The following is an 18,693-nucleotide window of genomic DNA, read 5'->3' on the forward strand; positions in this document are numbered from 1 at the left end:
AATATTTGATTTTTTATTTCTTGTTGAAAAAATGTTGAGCTTTACTGATTTTAAAGGAAAAGAAATAATGTTGGAGACCAAAAAAAAACAAAGGAAAAAAAATAATGCTGTAGATAGGAATTTAATCCTAAATTTAAATATAGATAAAAATATTGATTTAGGAAATTATATTAAAAAAAATTAGCAGAGATATTTTAGAAACCAATGTGATTTCTTTATTTTTAAGGTATATTATTTGAGTAATCAATTTGTTTTACCATATATTATTTATTGTTCATCTGTGAAATATTTTATGGATTAAATTTATAAATAGCTTTTTATATTAGTAAAACCAAAAGGGAGTAACACAAAATGTACTTAAAATTTTAATATCGATTTTTATTCAATTTTGATTAAGAAATGGGGAAATCTTTATTTGATATTTTGATATTTTTATGATATTCCCCATTAGATAAGTATGAAAATAATTTATTATTATTTTCGATTAAGAAATACTATGAAAGTATTTTTTTTTGAAAAATTAAATTTCTTTATTTATTGAGTAGAATTTATTTGAACATAGTGCTAAAAATATTTCCAAATCTTACCAAATTTTCGACCTAATAATTAATGTGATTACTTTTTTATGTTATTTTTTATTTTATAATTAATGAGTATCCGAAAATTGAAATCGGGTCTTAATTTTAGAATATAAACCGACCCGACATTAAGATTTACAAAATTGACCTTAATAACTATTGATTAAATGTCTAAACATAAGGGTATTTTGTGTTAAAAGGATGACAAATAAAGATGGTCAAAAAAGTGGCTGCAAAAATAATAAGAGTTGAAAAAAATGGAGGAGGAGGAAGCTGAAAAGAAGATGAGGGAGAAAAAGCAGAAGGAGAACGACTTTAAGAGAATGGTCAAGGAGGAGAAGAAAAAGGCAAAGGAGGAGAAGAAAAAGGCAAAGGAGACGAAGGGGAAGAACGGTCCTGCTCCAGAAGCTACTACTTCTGAAGAATCTGCTTCAGGGGATGCTAGTGTTACAGGGGAAACTTCAAATGATGCTGGTGTTACAGGGGAAGCATCAGAAGCTAGTGTCGGGGAAACTGTTCCTGTTGAGAAGTAAGTTTGCTTAGTAATATGTAAACCAGGGTTAACTTTACCTTTACCCCTGTAAAAGTTTTTACAGGATAGCATGGTAAAACCCATGAGAGTCTCTTTCCATTTCAGTAAACGTTTATCATAAATTAATGACCTGTTTAACTTGGGGAGGTATTACCTATCTATCTTGTTATAATATTATGGTTATTAATACCGTGATCTTGCAATATAAGGCAATAGCATTAAAATTAGTATGGAAGCTCAATAGCATGCAATATACGACTAATAGCATGCAATATACGACTAATATGATCTTGCAAAAATAATGAACGTGTGTTGAGGCCCATGATATTAGTAGTCGAAGCCCAATAGCATTTGTTTAACTTTAGAGGCAAATAGCATTTAAGATAGATATATATCGCAAGCCCAATAGCATTTGTTTTTATAACACTTGATTATGAACATATGCGTTGGGCCAAAATCCACGCGCTCACACTCTTGTATTTATTATGAATTATTGACGTGTGTTATTAGGCTAGTATCCATATTGTTTAATCGGGTCTGATTTCAAAACAATTAAACCGACCCGCAATGGTTATTTTCTTTTTTATCCTTAATGAAATAGTTGTGTATAGTCAAGTGGGAAGGGCATTTTTTGTAAACAAAATTTTAGAAAAAAGTGGTCAAAAAAAGTGTTGCAAAAATAATAAGATAGATTTGAATCACACGTTTTTTGTTTTAAATTTTTAACAATGGGATGGACGTTGGGGAAGAGGATGTGTTGCACAAGTTGACAGGAGAGATCCTCCAGAACAGAATGATTGATATTAAATAAATAAATAAAAATCTAAATCCGATATCGTTGGCGTGTGCGTCTTCAACCTCTAAGATGTGGCGAAATATGCCGAATCGATTCCAGCGATTCTCCTCCCAAGTCATATCGGAGTTGACGATTCCCGCGCCTTTGATTCTTCTCGGAGTAGCTCTGTATGCTCTGCGCTAGATCCGAACCTCAACTACAAGCCGGTCATCGGGATTCTGACCCACCCTGGCGACGGCAGATGGGACGCTCGTCGTCACTCTCTGAGTCTGAGCTATGCCTATGCGAGCAACATATCGTACATCGCAGCTTCGTATGTGAAGTTAGCTGAGACTGGTGGAGCTCGTGTGATTCCTCTAATCTACAACGAGCCTGAAGAACTCCTGTTTCAGGTTACTCTCCCATGATTAAGCTCTTGCCGAGTCTGGGTTCTGCTCACAGTATAGCTTTTGTTCTGTTTGAGATTGGCCACACCCACACTGATGTGTTACAATTTCAACTTAGTTTAATGTTGGATTATTATAATGTGATTGTTAAATCAGTCCATGTTCCTCTCGTGAATTTTATTTTGGACTTGCAGAAGCTACAACTGGTAAATGGTGTGATATTCACTGGTGGTTGGGCTAAAACAGGATTGTATTACGATATTGTGAATAAAATCTTCAGTGTAAGTTCCCATATACAATTTCAGACACTATCTAGTTAGCTGAGCAATTTTTTTACCTTGATTTGTTGCTTCTTGTGTTGTACAATTGAAATCCAATGTAATCATCTTTTGAAACCCTTATGCTTCTCACAGAAAGTTTTGGAGAAGAACGATGCCGGAGAACATTTTCCGGTATATGCCATGTGCCTCGGATTCGAGATTTTGTCAATGATCATAAGTCAGGTCACTCTTTGGCTTCTTGCTTCTCAGAGAAACTCGTGTTGCTCAACTAGCTTCCATACCTGTAAACTTAAGTGAATAACAATTCTTGTTTCCTACGGCTTAATAGTTAAGAGGAGATTTAAGCTACACTGGCTACATTTTTCAGGACTCTTGAGCTGAGAGAGGGATATGCAGTTTCCATTTTAAAGTTCTAACTGCTTTCTTTGTGTTTGTGACAGAACCGAGACATTCTTGAAAGGTTTAACTCAGTAAATTATGCATCAAGTCTTCAGTTTTTTGAAAATGTTGATATTGAAGCAACAGTATTCCAAAGGTGCATATAACTAGGCCTTAAGCTTTTCAGTGATCCAAAGCACAATAAATAATAATAATGCTTCATATATGCAGATTTCCTCCAGAGCTGTTGAAAAAACTCAGTACAGACTGTTTGGTTATGCAGAATCACTATGTTAGTATCTCACAAGGCCCCTAATTTCGTCAGAATGTGAAATATACCTCTCTATTTTCTGCTTCTATTCTCTATCACCTCTCTCTCTGCTTTGCTGAAATGATATGTTAGTGTTTTCCAGTTTGCTATCTCACCAGAAAACTTTCAAGGCAACCCTTCTCTGTCTAGTTTCTTCAATATCCTCACAACCAGCGCTGATAAAGATGGCAAGGTATATTAATTTATGTTCCTATTAGCCATAATATACAAATTTCAGAGCCTGACAGTTTCATTGAACGGATCAATATATCCTTTCTTTACAGACGTATGTTTCAACTATTCAATCAAAACGGTATCCAGTGACTGCCTTCCAATGGCATCCAGAGTTACTACTACACACAATTTCACTTGTGTCTTTCATTAGTCTTCTTCTCTGTGGTATCACTGTGCTAAATTATTTCTATATGGATAATTTTTTCTAAGAAAATTACTTCTAAAATATATACACTCTGCAGAAAAATGCATTTGAATGGGGCTCATCCGAAATCCCACACTCTGAGGACGCAATTCAGGTGACTCAGCACGCCGCAAATTATCTAGTCAGGTTAGTTCTCAGTTGATGAATGTAGGAAGATTCATTAGACTTATTGATCACTGAAGCTAGGAAGTCGATGAACAGTGAAGCCAGGAAGTCGATGAACAGACCATCTTCTGAGAAAGTGCTGAGCAATCTCATCTACAACTACAAGCCTACCTACTCCGGATACAAAGGGTAAACAAAAATCCACCTTACAATTGGACTTTACGTATTTTTGCTGTATGCTCAAAAGATTATTATTAGATCATCTATCTCTTTGTTTTTTTTTTGTTTTTCCAGGAGCGGTGACGACGAGGTTTACATTTTCACGTAACAAAGATCTCTTTTCTCATCAAGTGGGATAATGGGTTTGCCTGTAATATAAAAATGTCGTTACGTTGGATCAAATCATTCATTTTACACACAAGGTGCCTTGTCTGTTCTGTTTCTACGACTCATGTAATTATAACTATAGCAGTATTGTTACCAAAAAAAAAAAAAAAAACTTAGCAGTATTGGGAAATTAGTATATATGGGCAATTAAACCCACACCAAATAAATGGCTTAATCGTGAACTCCATAACACGTGGACGGTGGAGATTATATTCTCGATTTGAAAAAGTGGCTTTGGTCAGAGAGAGAGAGAGAGCCGATCTTTTAAGATAATTCACATCTCGGTCTCACTTCCGTTGATCGGACTCAGATCATCCTCTCCCTCTGAGATGTGGAGCTTCGTCTGGTTAGTACCGTTGGTACTATCCGTGTTTAAGGGTATCATCATAATGGCGAAAGCCACCGAGTCGCCTGCGGCGATATTCCTCCCTAGCCAAACCGGACTTGATGATTCGCCGCGGAGTCCTGTTGTGTGCTCCGCGTCTGATCCGAACCTCAATTACAGGCCGGTTATCGGAATTTTGAGCCATCCAGGCGACGGCGCGTCGGGTCGGTTGAACAATGCTACGAACGCGTCGAACGTTGTGGCGTCGTATGTGAAACTGGCTGAAGCTGGTGGAGCACGCGTTATCCCGCTCATATATAACGAGCCCGAAGAACTTCTCTTCCAGGTTACTCTAGCTTAGCTCAGCCGATTCTCTAATTCAATCTACGATATTGTTAATTTAGGGATTTAAGAATTGGATTGCTTCTTCCTGATATCATTTTCTACATCATCTTTGCCAATGATCACTGCAGAAGCTAGAGTTGGTCAACGGTGTGTTACTCACTGGTGGTTGGGCTAAAGAAGGATTGTATTTTGAAATCGTCAAGAAAATCTTCAATGTAAGCTTAACATTTTTTGTTCTTGGTTTTAAATGAATTCATTTGGATGTTGGACAATAGCATTCCAATACAATGATCTTATTGATATCTCTCTTTTATCCTGTCAGAAAGTCTTGGAAAGAAATGATGCTGGAGAGCACTTTCCGTTATATGCTATTTGCCTCGGATTTGAGCTCTTGACAATGATCATTAGTCAGGTATATGCTTTGAATGTAGCTGATTACTAGAATGTGGAATCAGTATAACTTGAGATTTTAATTTCCTTCACGCCGTCTGATAGGCAAGCAGGGAGCTTTTAGCTATCCCTATCATGAGTTTTGTGCTGAGAATATACTATAGTATGTACAGTTTGAGAATCTGCAGACTCCTTTCAAAATTCTTTAATCCTTGCTTTTGTAACAGAACAGAGACATCTTTGAAAAAGTTGATGCAAGAAATTGTGCTTCAAGTCTCCAGTTCATTGAAAATGTTAATATCAAAGGAACCGTATTCGAAAGGTGCATACTGCTTCATGATGTATACATAATAATACCTCCATGTTTTGCAAAATATTCTATATATACATATATATCATTGTAATGTTTCACATATTGCAGATTCCCTCCAGAGTTGTTTAACAAGCTTAGTACAGACTGTTTGGTTATGCAGAACCATCAGGTTAGTATTTGCAACCTCTAATTTGCGTCACTGTCATCCTGTGGATTATAGTTGTCACTATGTTTGTTGCTTAACATACTTAAACATTCTCTATTCATGACAAGTTATACTTAAACATCAGGTTATTCTTTGACATTATTAAATGAGTTGATCATTTTAAGCTTTAGCTTCTTATTAGTTTTTTTCCGCTACACTTGGACAGTTTTTCTTGCCATCTCTATTTTCTTGTTCTTGAATAGTTATTATCCTCATTCTATCTACTTGCTGATACTGATACAAATTATCATGAATTTCCAGTATGGTATATCACCAGAGAGCTTTGAACGCACTATTGCTCTGTCTAATTTCTTTAATATCGTGACAACATGCACTGATAACCACAACAAGGTATTGCTATGATCTTGAGAACCGTACAGATTTAATCTTCTAGAGTATAACCTCATAAAACCAATCTACATTATATATATTTGCAGGCATATGTTTCAACAGTTAAATCAAAACAATATCCAGTGACGGGCTTCCAGTGGCATCCTGAGGTACATAGTCACTACTTAACTTGCGTCTCCCATTTAGTCCTTTCTCGGCTAGGCCTAATTATGACTCTGGTCGATTGCGTTATTCTACAAATTATGGTATATTGGTGTACAGCTTATATAAAAGAAAAATTCCCTACAATACTCTGCAGAAAAATGCATTTGAGTGGGGATTATCCAGCATCCCACACTCTGAGGACGCGATCCAGGTGACTCAGCTCGTTGCAAATTATTTAGTCAGGTTTTGTTCTTTACTCATGGTTTGCCAAGAACTTATAAGAGAGTGCAGCAACTCTGATTGCTAGAGTAGGAAAGTAGTTAGCATTGGAATTTATAAAAACAAGTATTCATGTAGTAGTCTCTGACAGATTGAGTTTTTAATGTGGCGCAGTGAAGCTAGGAAGTCACAGAACAGACCATCTTCTGAGAAAGTGCTGAGCAATCTCATTTATAACTACGCCCCTACATACTGTGGATACGAAGGGTAAAGCCACTCTGACAATCTCTACATTTTACATAATTTTCTTTCTTCTTTTTTCCTACTGTATGGTTTAACGATTTTTTGAATGAACTAACATGGTGGATTTTGCAGGAGAGGTTACGATGAGGTTTACATTTTCACCCAACAACGATCTCTTCTCTGAGAACAACGTCGCCCTCTCTTGTGTTTGTCCAGTGAAATTTGTGTTCTCGACTCTGTTAGTATATGTGAATTTGTTGTAACTCTGATGTCTATATATATAACCAGACAGTGTAATCCTTTGTATAGACGATGTGTAACTAGTTTCAGTAGTGTGTTAATACTTGATAAGATAAAAAAACCTCTGTTTTGCTAAACTAAAATTTTATGTTCATTGTAGTCTTGCAGAAACAAGTATTCATGTAGTAGTCTCTGACAGATTGAGCGGGCGATGAGGCTTGCAGAAACAAGTATTCATGTAGTAGTCTCTGACAGATTGAGTTTTTGATAAAATTTTATACTCAATTAAAGTATGTCTCTAAGTGTTGGGCTAACCAAAAGCCCAATTAAGCGTAGCGGCCTGATAACAATTTGACTGTCAATAGTTCGCCAACCGACTCGTCGACGACAATTGGGAAACTGGTCACAGCAAATAATCCCAGTTATGCTGTCAAAGAAATAAAATAATAATCCCGGTTCATCCCTTAAATTGGTGTCCCTATCTAACCGTACCGAATTAAACCAACCACATTTAATTGTTTCATCATCCTGTCTCTCTCTCTCTCTCTCTCTGAATCCTCTCAAGCAAGCTTCTTCGATTTCCCTCTAACGCATCTTTTGGTCTCGATTCCAATCGTAAGTGTTCTTCCTTCTCTAATTCTTTCTTGGGTCTCAATGTAGATCTTCTTAGGAGATATTAAGTTAAGAGATTGATAAACCCTAATCGTTCTGTTTTGTCGTTAAAATCTTACTAGATTAGTCCTTACTCAGAGACTTATGCTTAGTAAACGAGCTCTAGTAATGTAATCGTTGCATCGGATTTTTTCGGTTGAAATGCTAATTTCCGGTTTGCACTTCAGAACCGGCCCTCTATGCAAGTATAGTTTGAGCTTCTGTTATGATCCGTTGAAAGGAGAGAACTTTGAAGATTTCTTCATTTCGTGGGAAGAGGCATCATAAATGGGGAGGATAATGGAATGGGCTGCAAGATCTGATCATTTGGGAGGAATTCCAAGGAAAACTGTGATAATGGCTGTTAGTGCGTTTGCAAGAGCAGTAGCGAATCTTGGCAACAAAAGCTCAGTTCACAATGCAGATAACCTTATGAATCTTGTCCAGTCAAGACCACCTGGTGTTCCTCTCATCACTGTTAGTAATCACATGTCGACGTTAGTTAATTTTAGAACCTCCAAAAAATATGATCTTTTCTTGTTGTCAAAATCACTTTACAGTTTACCCACTTTTGTATTTTGGTGTTGATTTGTTTTCTTCGTTGTAATCAGTTTGGATGATCCAGTAATGTGGGGGGCGTTCAAGGGTCTCCTCTCCCTTGATCCAGAATTGGCTCGGTGGGTTCTTGCTGCTGAGGACATATGTTTCAGGAACCCCATCTTCTCTTACATTTTCCGCACTGGTATGTCATAAATTTTCTTTATTGCTTCTTCTCAGGTGAAAGACTGTATTTAGTGATTTGTTCTTGTTCTGTATGGTTTCCCTATTTGGACTTATGTCGATTTGACGTCAATTTTTGTTAGTATATTTGGTGGTTACCTCTTTAAAAAATATGAATTTCTCATGATGAATGTTAATGATTTCTTCTGCACAGGAAAATGTATACCTATAACTAGAGGTGGTGGAATCTACCAAGAACACATGAACGAAGCTCTCCAGCGATTAAAAGATGGATCTTGGGTAGTTATCTTGCACATTTAAACAAATACTGAGATTCTTTCTTTCTGAGGTTTTCTGACATCTAACCTTTGTTAATTACCATGACTAGTAGCTGCATACCTTCCCAGAAGGAAAGGTGTTCCAAGAAGATGTTCCTATAAGACGACTAAAATGGGGAACTGCAAGCCTCATCGCCCGCTCTCCAGTTACCCCAATCGTATTGCCAATAATTCATCGTGGTTTTGAGGAGGTAACTCATACATGCTCCATCTTAGTCTACTTAATCGTTTAAACTTCTATAGCTAAAAGGCCTGCAGAAACAAGAATGAGCCATTCACCATTTTCCAAAATTCGAATTTGCTTTTTGGTAGTAATATGGTACTTACGCACATTGTTGTAACCATTTAGATGATGCCGGAGAACTACTTGAATGGTAGAAGGCCGCTGGTGCCGCTGCACAACAAAAACCTTAAAGTTTTGGTTGGTGAACCAATTGAGTTTGATGTTCCCATGATGGTTGAGACTGCTGTCCTGGACACCCGCCATGTAACTGCTACTCTTCAAGAGTCGAAATGGCCAGTCCTCGCTTGTGCTGGCCAGGAGCTAGACAAAACTGCTCAGAGATGCCTCTATATAGCGCTTTCCGAGAAGATTCAATCCTCATTGGAAACCTTGAGACTCTTAGCCAAGCGGTTGTGAGTTCTTCCGGTTCACAAATGTTTAAGTTCCGGTTTAGTTCCATAATGGTAATCAAAATTTTACTTGCTAAATTAATGTTTCTGAAGCTGAGAAATATTCTACAAATTATATAAGCTAGCCCTAATAATAATATAAGCACGAAAACTAGAGAAATGGTATTTTAAATTATTTTATCGTTTTGGATATATATAGCAACCCGCAATAATGTATGTTGAGATGTGTTTTATCAATATAACCAAAATTCAGTGGAAAACGAAACAGCGACAATAATCAAGTGACGATACTTAATAGTATTGTTGTTTTTATAATGAAAAAGACCGTTATTTGTGTGATGTCTGAAACGCCGATGATCTGGCCAGTTCTGTCTCTCTTCTGCTCAAATGCTAATGATGTTGGAAAGAAACAGCAAGCATTAAAACGACCAGTTTGAACAGAGAGAGAGAGAGAGAGAGAGAACGTGGGTGGCAAAGAGACGCGGCGGCCACGTGAGCCAATCGAGCCACCGGTGCTACGCGAAAAACAGTTGGTGGGCCCCACAGGGTCACGCCGGGGACGCACCATCACGTGAAAACGAAACTTCCCAAGGTCAGCTAAAACGGTCTCGTGGCGTTTTCGTTAATCCGATCACGTTTTAGGGGTAAACGCTACCTCTTTAGCACGTGGTAATGGAGCTCGAGTTGTGGCAAAACTTGTAATTCTAAGGCCAATCGCGGGGTAAAGGTAGAAGCTCCCACGTGCTAGGTCCCGGAGGACATGCGTGACCTCATCTAGTGGTAATTTTCGTAAATATAGGGTCAAATCTCGGGTAAATATGGTACACTTGCAAAACCATTATTTTTGGCTTTTTTCACTATGAAAGTAATAATAAACTCCTCTTCTCTGGCAGGAGAGAGTTGATGATGATTAGCTTAAGAAGAAGCTCCCTTCATCTTCTTCTCCAATTCCCGGGTTTTTTTCTTTCTCTCCTTCCGATCACCTGAAACCTTCACCTCCTGTCTGATTTTCATAGCAACTTGATCCGCCGCTTTCATCTGAAACCACCTCTGTTTTTCTTCCTCTCTCTCTCAATTCCAAGAAGGTGAAGCCAACAAAGTTACTGCAACTGTTTCCACGACTCTTTGCCTCGCCGTCGGAGTTTTCTCGGTTGGAGCATTTTCTCTGCGGCGGAAAAGCCAAGTTGCATATCTAATATTTTAAGCTGATCGGAAGATTGGAAAGTGTGGGAGCACGCAGTATCGATTCGTTTGCTTGCTTATGCCAGATCTGATAAATATATTGGTTCACCGAAGATTCAGCAACTTTTGTGAGGTTGAGTAAGTCTGAGTCTCGCTGCGAATTGTGTCTTTTGATCAAGCTAAAGAAAGAGAGAGAGAGTTTTCTCGGAGGAGTAGGAAGAAGATGACGTCGGGGACGAGAATGCCGACGTGGAGGGAGAGAGAGAACAACAAGAGGAGAGAGAGACGAAGGAGAGCAATCGCAGCTAAGATCTTCACCGGATTGAGAATGTACGGTAACTACGAGCTTCCAAAGCATTGCGATAACAACGAAGTGCTTAAAGCACTCTGCAACGAAGCTGGTTGGATCGTCGAGCTTGATGGCACCACTTACCGCAAGGTTCGTTTCGTCTCTCCAAATCCGGATCTCATTTTTATTTTTATGCTTTGATAACTTGAATTTTTTTGAATTTCTATACACAACATTATTCGGGTTTTTTTTGTTGTTGTTGTTTGTTAAGAGATCAGATACTACTGATCGAATCTAACACGCACCGGAGACTTTTCCGGTGGCCGGATTGCTAATGTGTTTCCTGATGAGACCTCTGTGCGTAGGTTGTTAGCTAGCGTTATAGATAGAGGAGCGGTTTAGTCAAATGTTGGGTTCTTTCTCTGTGTCTTTTTATCATGCATTGCGTTTCTCTCTAAAAGAAAGATTCTTTCTTTCTCTGTTTCGTGGTGTTGTGTGTGTAACTGATTAACTTGTTGTTCAGTCAGGTCTAGTCTATTCTCAGATGATACCCCAACCAAGAAAAGCAAAGTAGCATGCATAGATCTCAATAAAAACTGATAAAAAATAAAATTAAATCATGTCCTTGCACAGAGTTCAAAGTGTACGTTTTGATCTGTAGATTTTTTTGGGGAAGCAAGTGGGCACTTTTGCTTTTATGTCTCCAGTCTTTTTACTCTAATTTTCGATTATCGAGTCCAATGATAATCTGTCGGTTCAGGAATCCTTGACCTGATTGATTCTAAAAAAGAAACATAGGACTACTGTTTTTGTTTATTTGAACTTATACGACCTAGCTAGCTCACTGGTTGTTTCAGCTAGTTTTCACATTAAAGATATATCACTGACACTTAATAATAGCTTGATCATTCATAGAGATTATTTTTGATGAATTCTTCTCTTCTTCTGACCATGTTTGTGTAATTTTTTCCTTTCAGGGATGTAGTAGACCTGTAGAGCGTATGGAGATAGGTGGCGGTTCAGCAACCGCTAGTCCTTGCTCCTCTTATCAGCCAAGTCCAGCCTCTTCCAACTTCATGAGTCCAGCTTCATCCTCTTTTGCTAATCTTACCTCTGGAGATGGCCAATCACTCATCCCATGGCTGAAACACCTCTCAACAACATCATCCTCATCAGCTTCATCATCATCAAGACTCCCTAATTACCTCTACATCCCTGGAGGCTCCATAAGCGCTCCCGTTACCCCTCCTTTAAGCTCTCCCACTGCTCGCACCCCGAGAATGAACCCCGATTGGCAACAACTCAACAACTCCTTCTTTGTCTCTTCAACACCGCCCAGTCCCACCCGACAAATCATCCCCGACTCTGAATGGTTCTCAGGGATTCAACTAGCACAAAGCGTTCCAGCTTCACCAACGTTTAGCCTCGTCTCACAAAACCCATTTGGATTCAAAGAAGAAGCAGCCTCTGCTGCTGGAGGCGGAGGCGGGTCAAGGATGTGGACACCAGGTCAAAGCGGGACTTGCTCCCCTGCTATTCCTCCTGGTGCCGACCAGACAGCTGATGTTCCAATGTCTGAAGCCGTGGCTCCTCCAGAGTTTGCGTTCGGGAGCAACACAAACGGGTTAGTGAAAGCATGGGAAGGAGAGAGGATACACGAGGAGAGTGGTTCGGATGATCTCGAACTCACTCTTGGAAACTCAAGCACCAGGTGATCCCAACCCACCTGTACATTTTCAAAACTGTTCTTGATGGTATGTTTGCTCAGTTTTATTTCAATTGTACCTCTTCCCATGTAATGTTCGAAGTTGAACACAAAGCTTATAATATTCGTTTATATGTCCCCGACCGTGATCTTCTCGTCCTAATATTGTAATTCTTGAGACTGAATCATATGATCGATCACTGCCTATTTTTTAACTGTCTTGCTTGTTTCCCAACCTTCCCGGTTTATGTTAACACTGTCAAAGACCACATAGTCAACGAAGCAACTTATGCTATTGTTTTATTATAACTTTGAAGCATCCCTATCAGTCAACAATGAACGCTTCATCACGACGAAAATAAGGTGATTATTTGCAATGGGCAGAGGATCCTCTGTTTATAACGGCTACAGATTTCATATTCTGACATGTGGGCTTGATTTTGTTAGGCTTGGTCCTTGTTCAGACTTTATTTGTAAGTCACAGCGGAAGGTGAATGACGAAAGTGTGTACTAGACATGATCCATCCATATGAGCTAATAATTATCACATGGAAGCCTTCATTAGGTCGTGGTCAATGCACGTACGTTTAACTGATAGATGGCCACATGCCATCATCCATTAGTATTCTGCCACGTCTTAATTATCAAATTTATACTATCATATCATTTTGTTTTTTACGCCAGCAAAAAAGCTTTTCCTTCTATTTATCCTATTTCTAAAATTGTGTTATTTACTATTTTGATTATAAAAAAAAAATTATTTACTATAGATTTGTTTTTTCTTTTTCAGAAATAAATGAAAACTCAACAAACATTTCCATTAATTGAGAAAAAATCATAAATTTATTCATTCAGTAAAAATATAATTTAATTATGTGAATACTATCTTACTGTTAATTATGCAAATACAAGATGCCATCAACAATTGGAACTTATGGGGTCTAATCTAATGAAAATAACGTTCCAATTTATTTGCAAACCTATTTATTAAACGATAACGGTTTTAATTATAATCTCTCAATTTTGTTGTATTTTTACTGGATCTGCCCCAAGAAGCAAAAACCTCATACATGTTATGTTTGAAAATTTATTCTCTTGAAGGTAATTTTTTTTTTTTTTTTGTGTGTACCTAGATAGAAGCAAGAATTGTGGTCCAATTAACCAAAAAAGAAGAGATATTTTGCTTGACTTGATTATATTTCAATAAAAGGGTTTTATTACTTTCCTATAAATCATAGATACTTGACTATTTAAGTAGACCATACAGGCATGCATGCGGATACACGCGTGTACTAATCTATAAATGAAACAATTTGACCTCTATAATATATCAACTTACATCCTCTCTTCAAGTTTTAGCTAGCTAAGTAAAAAAAAAAAAAATGAATCTCCATCATGTCCTCTTTCCCATTCTTCTTATTTTTCTTGTTGATTTGTCAGAGTATGATGTCTTAGCATATAATACGGATGATGGTTACGATAACGCATCAAAGTGTAACATTTACCAAGGGAGTTGGATATATGACAACTCCTCTAATCCTCTTTATGGAACATCGACATGTCCGTTCATCGGATTGGATTGTCAGAAGCTTGGTAGGCCGGATAAGAACTACCTCTATTACCGATGGCAACCCTCCGGGTGCAATATCCCAAGGTGATCCGTATATTTCATTTTCACTTCTGTCAATACATTTCTAATTTTTTAAAAATACTATTCTTTTTTTTTGTTTTCCTCCTTGACCACGATTGATCAAATGGTTACAGTTTCTCGTTCATTTTCACGATGCATATAATTGAAATTATGGGGGAAGTGATCTTGGAGATTTCGCATTCATTTCATATCTTAAAATAATTGGTGAAAAATCTTAAATACTAATGAAATGTGATATAAATCTTACATTTTTTATTTTGTAATTATGACTATTTAGAAATATTTGACAACTTATATCATTGCATATTAATATATATTCAACGAAAATTATGAATTGACATATATAAGAAATTTATCAGCATAATTAATTAAGAGAAAAAATGAAGCTTTTAAGAGTTCTGTAATTTTCATGATGAAGTGTGTACCAAATTTTTTTTGTCATGTTTAGATCTTGAAAATGCAAAGTTTACATATTACAAAAATAATTAAAACGGCTGAGATTTACGTTGGGGATACAGATTCGACGGACGAGATTTCTTAACGAGATTCAGAGGGAAGAAAATACTATTCGTGGGAGATTCACTAAGCAACAATATGTGGGTGTCTCTAAGCTGCATGCTTCACGCGGCCGTTCCTAACGCTAAGTATACCTTCCAGCCCACCAAGCTCCTCTCTACTTTCACCATTCCGGTACGTATTACGTAGCCTCAAATGGTTTAATATTCTTGGTTCTCGGCTTCGGTTATTTATAGAGTATGATAACCGATTCATTTCGATTTGATTTGTAATATCCCAATGAATTACAGGAATATGGAATATCTGTAAATTTCCTGAAAAACGGTTTCCTGGTGGATTTGGTAGCGGACAAAACAAGAGGATTGATTCTGAAACTAGACTCGATTAGTTCAGGGAATCAATGGTTGGGATCAGATGTTGTCATCTTTAACACATTCCACTGGTGGTCTCACACCGGCCGTGCCAAAACGTAAAATATTAGGGAAACCAACGATCTTACATATGCATAATTAAGCTTATTTAATTAATCTCATCATCATATTGTATTATATAATCGAATGTAGATGGGACTACTTTCAAACGGGAGACCAAATAGTGAAAGAGATGAACAGAATGGAGGCTTTCAAGATTGCATTGACCACTTGGGCTAAGTGGATTGATCACAACATTGATCCTTCAAAAACTAAGGTTTTCTATCAAGGCGTCTCTCCCGTTCATTTAAAGTTAGTCTCCATCGATCTCTTCCTCAAGTGATTATAATCAACTTAATTAACAAGACGTAACGTTCTTATTTGTTTTTGGTTTAATTTGAAAGTGGAGGTGAATGGGGTAAACCAGGGAAGACTTGCTTGGGCGAGACGGAACCAGTGAAAGGACCAAGTAACCCCGGACCTAATATAGGTGAAACTATAGTGAGAAAAGTGATCGGAGCGATGGCTAAACCGGTGAACCTCCTCGATGTGACGGCTATGACAGAGCTGAGGAAGGACGCTCACCCTTCAATCTACGCCGGTGGAGGCAGTCGCTTAAACGACTGCAGCCATTGGTGCCTCCCCGGGGTCCCCGACGTATGGAACCAGCTCCTTTATACGACTCTTCTTGGCCGTTAGTTTTGCTTGGCATCAAATTAAATTTATATACGGTCCAGAAGCTTCCGTTACCAAAAAAAGCTTGGATTTATAATTTGAAGAGAATTAAGCAACCTTATATATAATAAGATTTTTATGATATTTTTTTATAACATAACATAAACCAAATAATAAATTTCCTTAAACACATTTAATTACCTTTCTTTCTACTAGATAAAAAGTTACATAATAATTAAATTAAATTAAATCAAAACAAAAGTTTGAAAATCAGAACAATTTGTAGTAGAAAAAGGTTTTAGGAGATAAAAATTTCCAAATAGGAAAAGGAATGTCAAATCACGGTTCAGGTATCGAACTCTGTTATATAAATAGTCACATAACCCTATCTTTTATTTTATTATACACTCTTACGAGATTCCAACGTATATTTCTTTTTCTAAGGTTCGTTCTCTCCTTCTATACTTACTTTTCTCTTCTATTAGGATGTTAGGACCGTACGTTCGTTCTCTGGGATCGGGTATCTAATTCCTTTAGTTTATTGATTGGTTTTTCTATTTAGATATGCTTGCGTATGTGTCCTATGTACTAGACTTCGATACCTAACTTCTTCGTCTATAGGGTTTCTGGTATTTTCTTTGCATGTTGAGTCTTGAATGTATATACAGCTTACTCTTGCCTTCATCTTTTTTTTTTTTTTTCAGAGATTTTGCAGATAAATCAATTGAGAAGAAGATGGTTGGAGGATTTAAAGTGATTCATCTTGTGAGGCCATTCCTTGCATTCTTACCAGAAGTCCAATCTCCAGAAAGAAAGATCCCGTTTAGAGAGAAAGTCATATACACTGTGATCTCTCTCTTCATCTTCTTGGTGTGTAGTCAGTTGCCACTCTATGGAATCCATTCCACTACAGGCGCGGATCCATTCTATTGGATGCGTGTCATTCTTGCTTCGAGTCGAGGAACGGTTATGGAGCTTGGTATTACACCAATCGTCACGTCCGGTATGGTTATGCAGCTTCTCTCTGGTTCTAAGATCATTGACATCGATAACAATGTCCGTGAAGACCGTGCACTCTTGTAAGTGTACTAGTACCCTTATGTGTGTTCATATCAAACTCTTTACAAACTTCAGAGACCAATAGAGTTAAGAAATTTTGATTGTAGGAACGGTGCACAGAAGCTGTTAGGGATCCTCATAGCGGTCGGCCAAGCAGTTGCATATGTTCTCTCTGGGATGTATGGTAATGTCGGGGAACTAGGAGTTGGGAATGCTATTCTTATCATTGTTCAGCTCTGTTTTGCTTCCATTATCGTCCTTTGTTTAGATGAGCTTCTCCAGAAAGGTTACGGCCTCGGTTCTGGAATTTCCCTTTTCATTGCTACTAATATCTGGTGAGTTTTACTTTACAGTCTAGCTAGCTTTCTCTGTTAAAAACCTTAATGTGCATTTTGATGTTGATGAAAACTTCTTTTCTAGTGAGAGCGTTGTTTGGAAAGCATTCAGTCCTACGACCATCAACAGTGGACGTGGAGCTCAATTTGAAGGAGCTGTTATTGCTCTGTTCCACCTTCTCATCACTCGAACAGATAAAGTCAGCGCACTCCGTGAAGCTTTTTACAGGCAGAACCTCCCAAATGTGACTAATCTGCTTGCCACAGTCTTGATCTTTCTGATTGTGGTTTACTTTCAAGGCTTTCGGGTTGTTTTACCTGTGAGATCAAAGAATGCTCGAGGACAGCAAGGCTCTTATCCTATCAAATTGTTCTACACCTCGAACATGCCTATCATCTTGCAGTCAGCTCTTGTCTCCAACATCTACTTCATCTCTCAGGTATATATCACTCTAGACAAAATCCTTAATCTGAGCTAAATATTGAAGTTCCTAACTTAAAGCATTGTGAATTATATAGCTATTGTACAGAAAGTTTGGTGGAAACCTTTTGGTGAACTTTATCGGTATGTGGAAGGAGTCAGAATACAGTGGGCAATCTATCCCTGTTGGTGGTATTGCGTACTACATAACCGCCCCCTCTAGGTAACATTTTACTTCTTTGGTTCGTTTCTTGATCTGTTGTCTACCTTTTGGTTAACTTCATCTCCACTTTTTTTTTTTTTTATTGTTCTGTTTTGCAGCTTAGCTGAGATGGCAACTCATCCTTTCCACGCTCTGTTCTACCTTGTGTTCATGTTAGGCGTGTGTGCGTTGTTCTCTAAAACCTGGATTGAAGTTTCCGGTTCATCAGCCAAAGATGTCGCCAGACAACTACGAGTATGTTTTGTTAATTTGTTGATAAACTTAATTTGTCTTAAGCAAAGTTTCTGATCCAGTTCTTATCTTTGGTCTTTTGCAACTCATAAAGTTTTGTGGATTTGTTTCAGGAACAGCAAATGGTAATGCCTGGTCACCGAGACTCAAATCTTCAAAAGGAACTGAACCGATACATTCCCACGGCTGCAGCTTTTGGCGGTCTATGCATTGGTGCACTCACTGTCTTGGCTGATTTAATGGGTGCTATTGGGTCAGGCACTGGAATCCTTCTTGCAGTTACAATCATATATCAATATTTCGAAACCTTCGAAAAAGAAAAAGCAAGCGAGCTAGGTTTCTTCGGTTTGTAAAGCTCATTGTCATTGGAGCCTAGAAGTAGTCGTCACCATTCATGCATGTATGATGTATAGCTTAAAAGCTCCTAAACAAATACGGATTGCTCTTAGTTGGCCAGGAGTTCATAGTTTAGTTTCATGATTCATCTAACCATAAGTTTTATGGGTAAAGAGTTTTAGAAACTTTACTCTTTGGGTCTTCTTACACGAAAATCTTATTACCTTTTTGGTTCAACTGAAGCATCTTACTCTTATTTACTCCAACGTCTGAAATTAAGCAAAATCATATTTTATGGGCCTCGCAACGGTCGTACAAGTTTCTTCAACTCTTCTTTTATACATTATGATC

At 37.8% G+C, this 18,693-nt stretch overlaps 6 protein-coding genes across 8 annotated transcripts; all 6 read left to right on the plus strand.

Moving 5' to 3' along the window:
- Positions 1–1,838: 1,838 nt before the first annotated feature.
- On the plus strand, positions 1,839–4,338 carry LOC17895161 (probable gamma-glutamyl hydrolase 3). The gene is made up of 10 exons (XM_023788567.1): positions 1,839–1,875; positions 1,976–2,298; positions 2,487–2,573; positions 2,706–2,795; positions 3,014–3,108; positions 3,183–3,243; positions 3,365–3,454; positions 3,738–3,826; positions 3,902–3,994; positions 4,100–4,338. The coding sequence occupies exons 1-10, from the start codon at positions 1,839–1,841 to the stop codon at positions 4,131–4,133; spliced, it is 999 nt and encodes a 332-aa protein (XP_023644335.1). The 3' UTR covers positions 4,134–4,338.
- A 97-nt stretch (positions 4,339–4,435) lies between these two features.
- LOC17895703 (gamma-glutamyl hydrolase 2) lies at positions 4,436–7,121 on the plus strand. The gene is made up of 10 exons (XM_006301122.2): positions 4,436–4,863; positions 4,991–5,077; positions 5,185–5,274; positions 5,480–5,574; positions 5,674–5,734; positions 6,032–6,121; positions 6,208–6,270; positions 6,420–6,508; positions 6,659–6,751; positions 6,860–7,121. Exons 1-10 carry the CDS (start codon positions 4,522–4,524, stop codon positions 6,909–6,911), a joined length of 1,062 nt encoding a protein of 353 aa, XP_006301184.2. The 5' UTR covers positions 4,436–4,521; the 3' UTR covers positions 6,912–7,121.
- A 367-nt stretch (positions 7,122–7,488) lies between these two features.
- On the plus strand, positions 7,489–9,503 carry LOC17896143 (N-acylphosphatidylethanolamine synthase). Of its 2 annotated transcripts, XM_006301778.2 has the most exons (6): positions 7,489–7,582; positions 7,807–8,115; positions 8,230–8,360; positions 8,553–8,638; positions 8,730–8,867; positions 9,026–9,503. In XM_006301778.2, exons 2-6 carry the CDS (start codon positions 7,907–7,909, stop codon positions 9,314–9,316), a joined length of 855 nt encoding a protein of 284 aa, XP_006301840.1. In that variant the 5' UTR covers positions 7,489–7,582; positions 7,807–7,906; the 3' UTR covers positions 9,317–9,503. The 2 variants fall into 2 exon arrangements, with proteins under 2 accessions (XP_006301840.1, XP_023643139.1); XM_023787371.1 differs by lacking the exon at positions 7,489–7,582 and having other exon boundaries at positions 8,005–8,095.
- Positions 9,504–10,202: 699 nt separating this feature from the next.
- On the plus strand, positions 10,203–12,700 carry LOC17896238 (BES1/BZR1 homolog protein 4). The gene is made up of 2 exons (XM_006302505.2): positions 10,203–10,930; positions 11,758–12,700. Exons 1-2 carry the CDS (start codon positions 10,715–10,717, stop codon positions 12,493–12,495), a joined length of 954 nt encoding a protein of 317 aa, XP_006302567.1. The 5' UTR covers positions 10,203–10,714; the 3' UTR covers positions 12,496–12,700.
- A 1,167-nt stretch (positions 12,701–13,867) lies between these two features.
- Positions 13,868–15,834, plus strand: LOC17895649 (protein trichome birefringence-like 42). The gene is made up of 5 exons (XM_006301108.2): positions 13,868–14,139; positions 14,655–14,826; positions 14,943–15,121; positions 15,216–15,374; positions 15,467–15,834. The coding sequence occupies exons 1-5, from the start codon at positions 13,868–13,870 to the stop codon at positions 15,759–15,761; spliced, it is 1,077 nt and encodes a 358-aa protein (XP_006301170.1). The 3' UTR covers positions 15,762–15,834.
- A 638-nt stretch (positions 15,835–16,472) lies between these two features.
- Positions 16,473–18,426, plus strand: LOC17895873 (protein transport protein Sec61 subunit alpha). Of its 2 annotated transcripts, none has more exons than XM_006300916.2 (6): positions 16,473–16,816; positions 16,904–17,131; positions 17,217–17,571; positions 17,651–17,775; positions 17,874–18,009; positions 18,120–18,426. In XM_006300916.2, exons 1-6 carry the CDS (start codon positions 16,473–16,475, stop codon positions 18,357–18,359), a joined length of 1,428 nt encoding a protein of 475 aa, XP_006300978.1. In that variant the 3' UTR covers positions 18,360–18,426. The 2 variants fall into 2 exon arrangements, with proteins under 2 accessions (XP_006300978.1, XP_023644087.1); XM_023788319.1 differs by having other exon boundaries at positions 18,126–18,426.
- Positions 18,427–18,693: the final 267 nt, after the last annotated feature.

This window comes from Capsella rubella, unplaced genomic scaffold (assembly GCF_000375325.1).
Source record: "Capsella rubella cultivar Monte Gargano unplaced genomic scaffold, Caprub1_0 scaffold_2, whole genome shotgun sequence".
NCBI classification, from domain to species: domain Eukaryota; kingdom Viridiplantae; phylum Streptophyta; class Magnoliopsida; order Brassicales; family Brassicaceae; genus Capsella; species Capsella rubella.